General features: G+C 41.1%; 1 protein-coding gene and 1 non-coding gene across 2 annotated transcripts; both read left to right on the top strand.

Moving 5' to 3' along the window:
• Positions 1-5291: 5291 nt before the first annotated feature.
• On the top strand, positions 5292-11840 carry LOC131349727 (origin recognition complex subunit 4-like). The gene is made up of 5 exons (XM_058385302.1): positions 5292-5426; positions 10231-10306; positions 10392-10477; positions 11235-11429; positions 11542-11840. Exons 1-5 carry the CDS (start codon positions 5292-5294, stop codon positions 11740-11742), a joined length of 693 nt encoding a protein of 230 aa, XP_058241285.1. The 3' UTR covers positions 11743-11840.
• trnaf-gaa (transfer RNA phenylalanine (anticodon GAA)) lies at positions 5429-5501 on the top strand. The gene has a single exon. It is a non-coding gene; the product is annotated as a tRNA-Phe (tRNA).
• Positions 11841-12109: the final 269 nt, after the last annotated feature.

The raw sequence follows: 12109 nt of genomic DNA, 5'->3' as shown, positions 1-12109 counted from the left end.
GGAACGACAGCAACTCAGCCACGAAGTGGTAGGCTACGTAAACTGACGGAGCGGGGTCAGCGGATGCTGAGGCACATAGTGCGAAGAGGTTGCCAACTTTCTGCAGAGTCAATCGCTACAGACCTCCAAACTTCATGTGGCCTTCAGATTAGCTCAAGAACAGTGCGCAGAGAGCTTCATGGAATGGGTTTCCATGGCCGAGCAGCTGCATCCAAGCCATGCATCACCTAGTGCAATGCAAAGCGTCGGATGCAGTGGTGTAAAGCACGCCGCCACTGGACTCTAGAGCAGTGGAGACGCGTTCTCTGGAGTGACGAATCGCGCTTCTCAATCTGGCAATCTGATGGACGAGTCTGGGTTTGGCGGTTGCCAGGAGAACGGTACTTGTCTGTCTGCATTGTGCCAAGTGTAAAGTTTGGTGGAGGGGGGATTATGGTGTGGGGTTGTTTTTCAGGAGCTGGGCTTGGCCCCTTAGTTCCAGTGAAAGGAACTCTGAATGCTTCAGCATACCAAGACATTTTGGACAATTCCATGCTCCCAACTTTGTGGGAACAGTTTGGAGCTGGCCCCTTCCTCTTCCAACATGACTGTGCACCAGTGCATAAAGCAAGGTCCATAAAGACATGGATGACAGAGTCTGGTGTGGATGAACTTGACTGGCCTGCACAGAGTCCTGACCTCAACCCGATAGAACACCTTTGGGATGAATTAGAGCGGAGACTGAGAGCCAGGCCTTCTCGTCCAACATCAGTGTGTGACCTCACAAATGCGCTTCTGGAAGAATGGTCAAAAATTCCCATAAACACACTCCTAAACCTTGTGGACAGCCTTCCCAGAAGAGCTGAAGCTGTTATAGCTGCAAAGGGTGGACCGACGTCATATTGAACCCTATGGATTAGGAATGGGATGTCACTTAAGTTCATATGCGAGTCAAGGCAGGTGAGCGAATACTTTTGGCAATATAGTGTATCTACTGGTTTCCTGTTAGGGTTGTGGACTGTTTTCTGGCCACTAGAGACCCCCACTGCCTTTTTGTTGGTTTCCAGTCTCTGTCATTATGTCTAATAGGTGTCACCTGTGCTTTGTTTAGGTTTGTGTATTTAAGTCACGTGCTTGATTCACAAGTAAGGGATGAATAATTATTTCAATTAATGGTTCTATAATTTATCACTTGTTATAATACTGCTTCAAAACAGATCAAATAAATAAATAAATAATACAATGCAGATATTATATTTCTCTGATCCACCAGTGTGTCTCCACATCCTTATTTGACAAGAAAAAAGGCCATTATATATTTACACCACACTGTCTGGGAGCCAAAGTCAAAACATTGCATGCAAAGGACTGGCTTACATGGAAATCTGGTGACCAGCTAGAAGGGAAGATGCTTCCCTTCTTCATAATCTTCATGAATGTGTCCTTTGAGTGGTACAAATCATGGACTGGCTGCGTTCATATTCTATTCAGTTCAATTCAATTAAATTTTTTTTTGTATAGCACTTTTAACAATGAACATTGTCTCAAAGCAGATTTACAGAACATAAGAAACAAAAAACATAGTGTAAAAAGTCCTAGATGTTAGACAAAATCATCCCTAGTGAGTAAGACTGTGGAGACATGTGGCAAGGAAAAACTCCCTTAGATGGTATGAGGAAGAAACCTTGGGAGGAACCAGACTCTAAAGGGAACCCATCTTCATTTGGGTGACACCGGAGAGTGTGATTATAAATTATTCTAAGCACCGAAGAGTGTGATATGAACAATGTCCTTTCTGCAGTTATGTACAGTCTACAGTGTGATGTAGAATGTTAGTGTGTATTAATTAGGAGGTTGTTGTCGTCCTCAAAGTCCACATAGGGCTGGCAGCGTTGCTTTGATATACCCAAATCCTCACGAAGCAGAATCCAGCTGAGGTTCAGGATCCTCGCAGGGTTGGCCTCTGTCTACTGGAGCTGGCACAATCTCCAGATGCCTCGGGATGGGTAAAAAAAGGAACAGGTGGAAAGGAATTAGCATTCGTAATATTAGCAGGACTAGATGATAATGTGCATTTGATCAGATGTACTGGAGTACAAGGTTACTGGGTGTGTTATGTGTATGCCAGGCTAAAGAGATATGTCTTTAATCTACTTTTAAATTGGGAGAATGTGTCTGAGCCCCAAACACTGTCAGGAAGACTACTCCAAAATTTGGGAGCTGAATACGAAAACGCTCTACCTTCTTTTGTAGACTTTAATATTCTGGGAACTACCAGAAGTCCAGAGTTTTGTGATCTTGAAGAGCGTGGTGGATTGTAGCATGTCAGAAGACTGGTTAGATACGTGGGAGCTAAACCATTTAGAGCCTTGTATGTAAGTAGTGCTAGTTTGTAATCAATTCTAGACTTAACAGGTAGCCAGTGCAGGGATAATAATATTGGGGTTTTATGATCATATTTTTTTGATCTGGTAAGAACTCTGGCAGCTGCATTCTTCAAACTTGTTTATTGAAGATGCAGGACAACCACCTAGTAATGCATTACAATAGTCCAGTCTGGAGGTCATGAATGCATGAACTAGCTTTTCTGCATCAGATACAGATAAAATGTTCCTAAGCTTGGCAATATTTCTAAGGTGGAAGGCTGTTTTAGTAATAGTGGAAATATGATTTTCAAAGGACAAGTTGCTGTCTAATATTACACCCAGGTCTCTCACTGCCGAGCTAGCCATAACAGTACATCCTTCTAAATGCAAGCTAAATTCTAATGGAGGGTAATGTAACTTCAAACAGGCTTCTTCAAGGTGAGTTGTTTTATTATGGTTTGACATAATAGGCTTGCTTAGTCATATCCATGGTCTCTGCTATTTGTGTCCCTAAATTAGTGTTAGAGTGAATGAGTACAAAGGTTACTGTGAAGACAGAAGAGAGAAAGGAGAAATGTGAAAAGAACTCCACACAAATCACATGCTTACTCTCCCCATCTGGGAAGCATCCGATCTTGAATGGGAAAAAACATGTATTGTGGAGCTGCATCTGTAATATGTATATAAAATGGGACATTGATATATTACAGAAAGTATTCAAAACCGTTCGTTTCCTTGTTTTTTTGATAGGTTACACCCTTATTCTGAAATTAAATAAATTCTCCAAAAAACACCATAACAAAAAGTATAGTTTTTCACATACTGTATGAGTGTAACTTATAAGTATATGTTTTGTAACTGTTTCACATTTCTCTTCATTCCTCCTCCCAGTCCCTGCTATGTACAAACATCCCACTGTGTTATTAGGGGTTACAACCGGCCAGATGATGAGCAGTGCCTTGTTTCCTCCAGAGGTATGAATATCAGTACCTATAAATGTCATCTACACCTCTATTAGTTCATTAGTAGCTGCTGAGAATATGCTCCTTGTAAGGTTGTGACTGAAATGTTGTGCGGTCTGTGTCTTATTATTTTGCATGTTTATATTTGCAGCCTGGCTAGCTAAGCATTTAACTCACTGGTTCGTGTGAGTTTTCCTTCACATCAGGACAATTGTATATAAAGACAAATAGGGTTATGACCAACTGATCCATTTTAATTTTTATAGACCTAAATGCAAAATGTTTACTATTTTTTTAAACTGGTTGCCTACAAGCTATATGGTTGATATGAGGTGTGATATGATGTGTTGTGTGAGTGACTTTCCTGTTCCCAGTATCTTAAACTCTGAAGGTGAATAAAGTGTTGTTGTTGCTTGTAGATTGAACTAAATGTAAAAGAAGACATGATAGAAGACTGGTGATAAACCAAGCTAAACATGTGGTGCTAAAAATATAGCTTAGGTACATGTGATTTCCACTGATCACACTTGAGATTTTTCTAAAACATCATTAACAGTCATAGCAAAAACACGTCATAGCTTGTAGCCCTAAGAGGCAAGATTCTGCTGAGGCACAGATCTGAGTATTTTCATCATCTTTGAAGGTCCCTGTGACTTAAATACACAAACCTAAACAAAGCACAGGGGACACCTATTAGACATAATGACAGAGACTGGACACCAACAAAAAGGCAGTGGGGGTCTCTAGTGGCCAGAAAACAGTCCACAACCCTGACAGGAAACCAGTAGATATCAGTTTATATTCCTTTTTCATTATAAAATGGACATAATAAAGCGTCCAAAAGTCATAATGGACAAATCAATGTGTATAAATTACACCAAAATATGGATTTTAATTAAAACACTTAAGAGAAACATTATTACAGACTTTTGCATAACATCTGGATAGACTTTTATTTGATAATTATGTGCAGTATTGACATTAAAATTTATACTTGATTTGGATTGGTCAGAAGGTGTTCAGCATGGTCCTGATAACAGTTCAGGTTTCAAATCAAATCTCTCTTTTTTAAGAATGTCTTCTTTCTGATTATTGTTTCTCTAAAAACAGTTAAATCAAAGTATTTGGCAAACTCCAATCATTTAACCCTCCTGTTAACTTCGGGTCAATTTGACCAGCTGTAAAAAGTACTCAAAAATGAGGTATAATTTTATATAAATGAGATTTATAATACCAAATATTTAAAAAAAAGTGCAAAATATATGTTAATGTGTTGGAAACAACCTTTATCTGAAAGTACTTCAAGAATTTGATCTAGATGGGATTTTTGTGGAAGATTCGAAAAGTTGGGAAATGAGTTTTTAACAAAGTTTTGGAACTGAAAATATCTAAAAACATGAATGGAAGGGGGAATTTTTGTGTTAGAAAAGCTAGGAAAAATATTATCAATGTAGATATCATTGACAGAGCAAGAAGTATTTCTTACATATAGAAAATTAAGTAATAAATACAAAGACTAGTCTTACTTGAACTACATAATTATTTTTATTAGGTAGATCAGGCTGAATATTTTTATCAGAGCAGACTGGTTAAAAATAATTTTAAAAATAATAGTAATAATAATATAGTCACCTTTAGAAAATGTGGATTCAAACACATTTCTTATTCTTCTTTAAGCAGAAGCGTTCCTTCCGCCCATGGCTACAGGGGTGGCGGTTGACCACGGGGCCTTAAGCCGAGACCATTCAAGGTCAGTGACCTGCCGTGAGCCAAGGCCGAGCTCCCTCCTTCCTTTGGAACGGTTAGATGTCTCCTGTAGAGCTGGTGAAGTGGAAGGCGTGTTAGTCACACGGCAGACCATTTGTAGTGCCCGTGCCAGGCTTCCTCCTTGTCTGGCCGAATGACTCGGTCAACTTCTTACCACGCACGCGTAACCCCACCGGCGCCCTCAGGTAGCGTGGGATTTGAGTGGTGTAAGGCAACCATGCCTTCTGTCTATGCCCTTAAGGAAAAAGCTCTACCGCTTTCAAAAGAAGTTTGCCTCTCCGGTCTGGACGTGGTGCGCAGTCGTGCCGACAAAAACCTGATCACTCACACGTACGGGAGAGCCCTGGCAGAGGTGCCGAAATAGCTCAGTTGGGAGAGCGTTAGACTGAAGATCTAAAGGTCCCTGGTTCAATCCCGGGTTTCGGCAGCTGGAGGCAGTGTAGTCAACCAGCGCAGTTCTGCAACTTATGCCTCAGACTTGAAAACAGCAAAACGTGGAAATAGTGCAGGATAAAGGTGTGAAAGCCCCCTGGTCTGAGACGAGAGCAAAAAAACTAGGATGCTACAGAACTCTTAGGTTCTCGTTGAATGCTTAGCCTGCACCCTTCAGTTTACGTGACCGCATGCCTCAATACCTGCCTACAAATCATTGAAAGGTAGCCTCCTAGCCTGCATGCCATTAGAAAACCCCTGCTTTTGACAAGGCTCCTTGGAAGCGCTGCCACCTAACGAGGTGGCTGAGAGGTTAAGGCGATGGACTGCTAATCCGTTGTGCTCTGCATGTGTGGGTTCCAGTCCCACCCTTGTCGTCCGTGTGCTTCCTCTTTACTGCTATGTGCCACACAGCGGCAACTGAATGCTCCCCCAGACAGTCGTGCAGCGTGAAAACAACAGTGATCCGACTACTTTGAAAATCGTGCAGTGTGAACTTGGCATAAGTGTTTCACAACCTTGGGCTGCATTCCCATGCTGGTTGGACACACATGCTGTAAGTTCATATGAACAAGCCACTTCAACAGGAGGTGGAGGATATGGACAGCCAATCCACATTTCAACTCTTTGGAGGTGTGGGTTCAAATCCCACCGCTGCCAGGGTGGCCTTTTGTTCTTAATATTCTCCTAGTGCATGTTCCCGCTCAGTGCTTAATTAGTAAATGAATAATTTCCGGAACAAAACCAGCAGTCTCTCGCCGCTGTGACAAAACGGTGGTAGCACAATTATAAAGATTATAAAGATTCGTTGCTGAATGGTCTCATGTATTATCCTGTTCCATATCCATGCCAATCGTGAATTTAAAAAAATAAATTCTCTCTCTCTCTCTCTCTCTCTCTCTCTCTCTCTCTCTCTCTCTCTCTCTCTCTCTCTCTCTATATATATATATATATATATATATATATATATATATATATATATATATATATATATATATATATATATATATATATATATACACACTATATTGCCAAAAGTATTCGCTCACCTGCCTTGACTCGCATATGAACTTAAGTGACATCCCATTCCTAATCCATAGGGTTCAATATGACGTCGGTCCACCCTTTGCAGCTATAACAGCTTCAGCTCTTCTGGGAAGGCTGTCCACAAGGTTTAGGAGTGTGTTTATGGGAATTTTTGACCATTCTTCCAGAAGCGCATTTGTGAGGTCACACACTGATGTTGGACGAGAAGGCCTGGCTCTCAGTCTCCGCTCTAATTCATCCCAAAGGTGTTCTATCGGGTTGAGGTCAGGACTCTGTGCAGGCCAGTCAAGTTCATCCACACCAGACTCTGTCATCCATGTCTTTATGGACCTTGCTTTGTGCACTGGTGCACAGTCATGTTGGAAGAGGAAGGGGCCAGCTCCAAACTGTTCCCACAAAGTTGGGAGCATGGAATTGTCCAAAATGTCTTGGTATGCTGAAGCATTCAGAGTTCCTTTCACTGGAACTAAGGGGCCAAGCCCAGCTCCTGAGAAACAACCCCACACCATAATCCCCCCTCCACCAAACTTTACACTTGGCACAATGCAGTCAGACAAGTACCGTTCTCCTGGCAACCGCCAAACCCAGACTCGTCCATCAGATTGCCAGATGGAGAAGCGCGATTCGTCACTCCAGAGAACGCGTCTCCACTGCGCTAGAGTCCAGTGGCGGCGTGCTTTACACCACTGCATCCGACGCTTTTCATTGCACTTAGTGATGTATGGCTTGGATGCAGCTGCTCGGCCATGGAAACCCATTCCATGAAGCTCTCTGCGCACTGTTCTTGAGCTAATCTGAAGGCCACATGAAGTTTGGAGGTCTGTAGCGATTGACTGCAGAAAGTTGGCAACCTCTTCGCACTATGTGCCTCAGCATCCTCTGACCCCGCTCCGTCAGTTTACGTAGCCTACCACTTCGTGGCTGAGTTGCTGTCCTTCCCAAACACTTCCACGTTCTTATAATACAGCTGACAGTTGACTGTGGAATATTTAGGAGCGAGGAAATTTCACGACTGGATTTGTTGCACAGGTGGCATCCTATCACAGTTCCACGCTGGAATTCACTGAGCTCCTGAGAGCGACCCATTCTTTCACAAATGTTTGTAAAAACAGTCTGCATGCCTAGGTGCTTGATTTTATACACCTGTGGCCATGGAAGTGATTGGAACACCTGATTCTGATTATTTGGATGGGTGAGCGAATACTTTTGGCAATATAGTGTATATATATATATCTCTATATCTCTCTCTCTCTCTCTCTCTCTCATATATATATATATATATATATATATATATGTATATATATATATATATATATATATATATATATATATATATATAATGAGTAAAACCATCATGGCTTCTCTATTGTTAGCAAAACATCTTGAGGCACCTCATCCTCTGCAACCCCGCAACCATTTAAGGGCAGTTGTGGTAAAGAGAACTTTAAATATCTCTTATGAATTTAATATTAATTTCAAATTTCCTAAATGTTGATATTTTGCTTTATGATTTGTTTCATTGTAGACAATCAGCAAGTGTGAAAAAAAGCTTTAGTAAAGGTTAGGGTGACAAAGTTCAGGGAAAAATTCTACAGAAACCCAGAACTGCTGGAGGAGTACAGAAGAGGGAGGTTAGGAGAGAGAGAGAGAGGTTAGGTTTGGAGATGTTACAGCAGGTGTAATTAGCAATAAACACCCTACAGTGTTAGGAAATGTACATGAGAGTACACACACACACACACACACACACACACAACCCTTTAGCCACTACTATAACAGGACTTTGGTGCTGGACTGAGTGGACTGTTCATACTGGGGGAAATTCCCGCCACACTAAAGCATGGAGGTCGTGTGATTCTTAAAGTGACAGCAGCCTAATAAATTTGCTGCACAATTTTGTTATAATTTAGTAATTTAATTACATAATAAATAAACAGTTATTTGTTCTTCTGTTAGTAATTTGTTTGTTTTTTTTATTTTCTTTTTTACTTTACTTTTCAATTCATTTCAAAGACTAAAATTAAGCTCTACCCCACCCCACAACTTCAGGCCCAGTATAGAACACACACACACACACACACTCTCACACACACACACACACACACACACACACAGAGTAAGCATCAAGTCTATACTATATGATGATGTATACATAAAATGTTTTTCCCCATGTTATGAGACTAATTTAATGTAATGCTTTCTTTCCGCTTCCAGGAATCAAAAACGAAAACAAACTGGAAAAATAAAGAAAACTGAAGAGCTGACTAAGAAGCAACATGAAAAGAAAAAAAGACAGTGGTCAGTTATTTTTTAGTGCCATGGTAAAATGCTTCATGTTTTTTAGGTAAACGTTGAAATGTTGTCCTGTTTATTCCTGTTTTAATGTTTTTCTTATACAAGGTATAAGAAAAAGTATACAAGGCTCAGTATAAATCTCAGACTAGTATACTTATTATCATTACCCAAATAATTAACCTCATTACTGAAACCTATATATCATTACTGAAACTCATGATTATTAGATGTTAATTTAATTAATAGAGATATAGTACTTTGATTTTAAATGCATGTGCAGAATCTTAAAATGATGTTCTCTCAGGTTTGTCACGTCATTCTGAAAAAATGTCAGGTTTCTTCAAAATATAAAGAAAAAATATTTGTAAATTGTGGACGGTGTTGCAGTAATGAGAGAAATCAGTCAAAATTTAAAAAACTGTTAAATTAAAAATAAATATTATTTCAGAACTTGAAGTAACTGTGCATGACTATTAATAATCCATTTTTAAAACTGTGAAAATGTATTTGCTTTTCTATCAGTGTTAATGTTTTCACAGTGTTGCAGTAATGAGATTTTTTAGGACTTATTTTGGAAATTATGTTCAAAAAGGTGTTAAATGGTAAGTAAAAGTTTTTAAATTAATGTTCACAAACACTCCAGACTTTGTTGCTAATGTCTAAAAAAAAAAAAGTTAATTTAAGCATTTTTAAAATTTTCATGTTTGAAATTTTTAAAACCAAGATTTCGTGAGAATCACCCAGATATGTGTGTAAATGTTTGTAGAGGAAGTGCTGGAGTATGCTGTAAAAACATCGATTTTAAAGTACTATCCGCTGTCGTCTGCACTCTGCATGCTAATCTTTGTTTTAAAATTGTTCTTCTGATGTCTGAAGGTCCAGAGAGTGCTGAGGGTAAACCCATGGGCTTGGAATCGAAGTACAAGTGGGTTTTTAGAACAGAATGCACTCTTTATATGAGGTGTCTGCTAAGACCTATATTTTGTAAAGGTGTATGATGTATTCTGTGTGTGTGTGTGTGTGTGTGTATGATGTATTCTTTGTGTGTGTGTGTGTGTGTGCTTGATGTATTCTGTGTGTGTGTGTGTGTATGATGTATTCTGTGTGTGTGTGTGTGTGTGTGTGTGTGTGTATGATGTATTCTGTGTGTGTGTGTGTGTGTGTGTGTATGATGTATTCTGTGTGTGTGTGTGTTTTAGGCACCTGTTGGAGCTGTTAAGGAGGACAGCGGTTCACGGTGAGAGTAACTCTTTGCATATCATCGGTCCATGTGGATCTGTTAAAACCATGGTACGAAGCTGTCTGTGTGCTACTTCTATTAGGTTAGGATACACACATGTACTTTACACTAAGCTGTTGTGTGTGTGTGTGTGTGTGTGTAGCTGCTACGTTGTGCTCTGAGAGAGCTGCTGGACTTGCAGGAGGTGAAGATGAATGTCCTGCAGGTTCACCTGAGCAGTGAGTGTTGTGTAAAAGAGCGTGTGTTTAAAAGAGGCTGCTGGTTTAAGTCACGGCTCCGTTCATGGCCGCGTGTCTCGTGCAGGTCTGCTGCAGATGGACGACCGGATCGCTCTGAGAGAGATCACACGCCAGCTTCAACTGGAGAACGTCGTAGGAGACAAAGTGTTGGTGAGTGTGTTCCAGTATTCCTGGAATTCTCGAGTCGTGTATACAGCTGGGACGTTACAGGAGCGGCAACATCACATGATTCAAAAGAAGTGAATGTGAGAGAAACTTGGGAGTGATATTACTGTAACTGATAACCCAGTCTGTCTGTCTGTCAGCCTGCCTGCCTACCTACCTGTCTGTCTGTCTTCTTGCCTGCCTGTCTGTCTGTGCACCTGTCTGTCTGTCTGTCTGCCTACCTACCTACCTACCTGTCTTTCTTCCTGTCTGTCTTCCTGCCTGCCTACCTGTTTGTCTGTCTGTCTTCCTGTCTGCCTGTCTATGCACCTGCCTGTCTGTCTTTCTGTCTGTCTTCCTGCCTGCCTTCCTGTCTGTCTGCCTGCCTGTCTTCCTGTCTGTCTGCCTACCTGTCTGTCTTTCTGTCTGTCTGCCTACCTGTCTGTCTATCTTCCTGCCTGTCTGTCTGTCTGCCATTACCTGTTTGCCTGTCTTCCTGCCTGTCTTCCTTCCTTTCTTTCTTCCTGCCTGTCTGCCTTCTTGCCTGCCTGTCTTCCTGCCTGCCTCCCTGCCTGCCTGTCTGTGCACCTGTCTGTCTGCCTGCCTACCTACCTACCTGTTTGTCTGTCTTCTTGCCTGCCTGCCTGTCTGTGCACCTGTCTGTCTGCCTGCCTATCTGTCTGTTTCTCTGTTTGTCTGCCTGCCTACCTCTCTGCCTACCTGCCTGCCCACATGCTTGCCTATCTGACTGCCCGTCTATCTGCCTGTCTACCTGGCTGTCTTCCTCCCTGTCTGTCTGTCTGCAGGTGATAAAAGCAGCAGTCAGCCAGTGTTCTTCATCCTGGAAGAGTTTGATCTGTTTGCTCATCATAAGAACCAGACGCTGCTGTACAACCTGCTGGATGTTTCTCAGTCTGCTCAGGCTCCTGTAGCTGTGGTGGGACTCACCTGCAGACTAGTATGTACACACACACACACACACACACACACACACACTTAATATACCTGTCACCAAAAAACGCCGCATGTTTATAAAATCTCTGTATTTTTTTCCTGTTTGTTTATTGCAGGACGTTCTTGAGCTCTTGGAAAAGTGTGTGAAGTCTCGTTTTTCCCACAGACAGATTCACCTGTTGAGTTCTCTGACTTTCCGTCAGTATCGAGACGCCTTTCGGTCCGAGCTCACGCTGCAGGATGACTTCCCCGACAGCAAGTTCTCTCAGGAGTGGAACCTCTGCGTCTCGGTACGACACACCGCATCACGAACCTGAACTGAAGTGTTACACTGCTCACATGTGAACATACACACTGCTGGAGGAAGCTCACGTGTTTTCCTCGATTGTACATAGCACGTGTTCTCTCTCCTCGTCTTCCTCACCACTGATGATGATGATGATGATGAGGGAGTAATTATAATGATCCAATTCTAACCATGACCACCATGATTTGACCAAGCATGACCAATTAGAGTAAAATAAAAATATCTAAAGGCTTTATATATATATATATATATATATATATATATATATATATATATATATATATATATATATATATATATATATATATATATATATATATACAGGTGCAAAGTTGATTTATTTCAGTAATTCAATTTAACAAGTGAAACTGCTGTAT

The sequence above is a fragment of the Hemibagrus wyckioides genome, unplaced genomic scaffold, assembly GCF_019097595.1.
Source record: "Hemibagrus wyckioides isolate EC202008001 unplaced genomic scaffold, SWU_Hwy_1.0 Contig10, whole genome shotgun sequence".
NCBI classification, from domain to species: domain Eukaryota; kingdom Metazoa; phylum Chordata; class Actinopteri; order Siluriformes; family Bagridae; genus Hemibagrus; species Hemibagrus wyckioides.
Note: the sequence above shows the minus strand (reverse complement) of the source record. Positions and strands in the feature narration are given on the sequence as shown.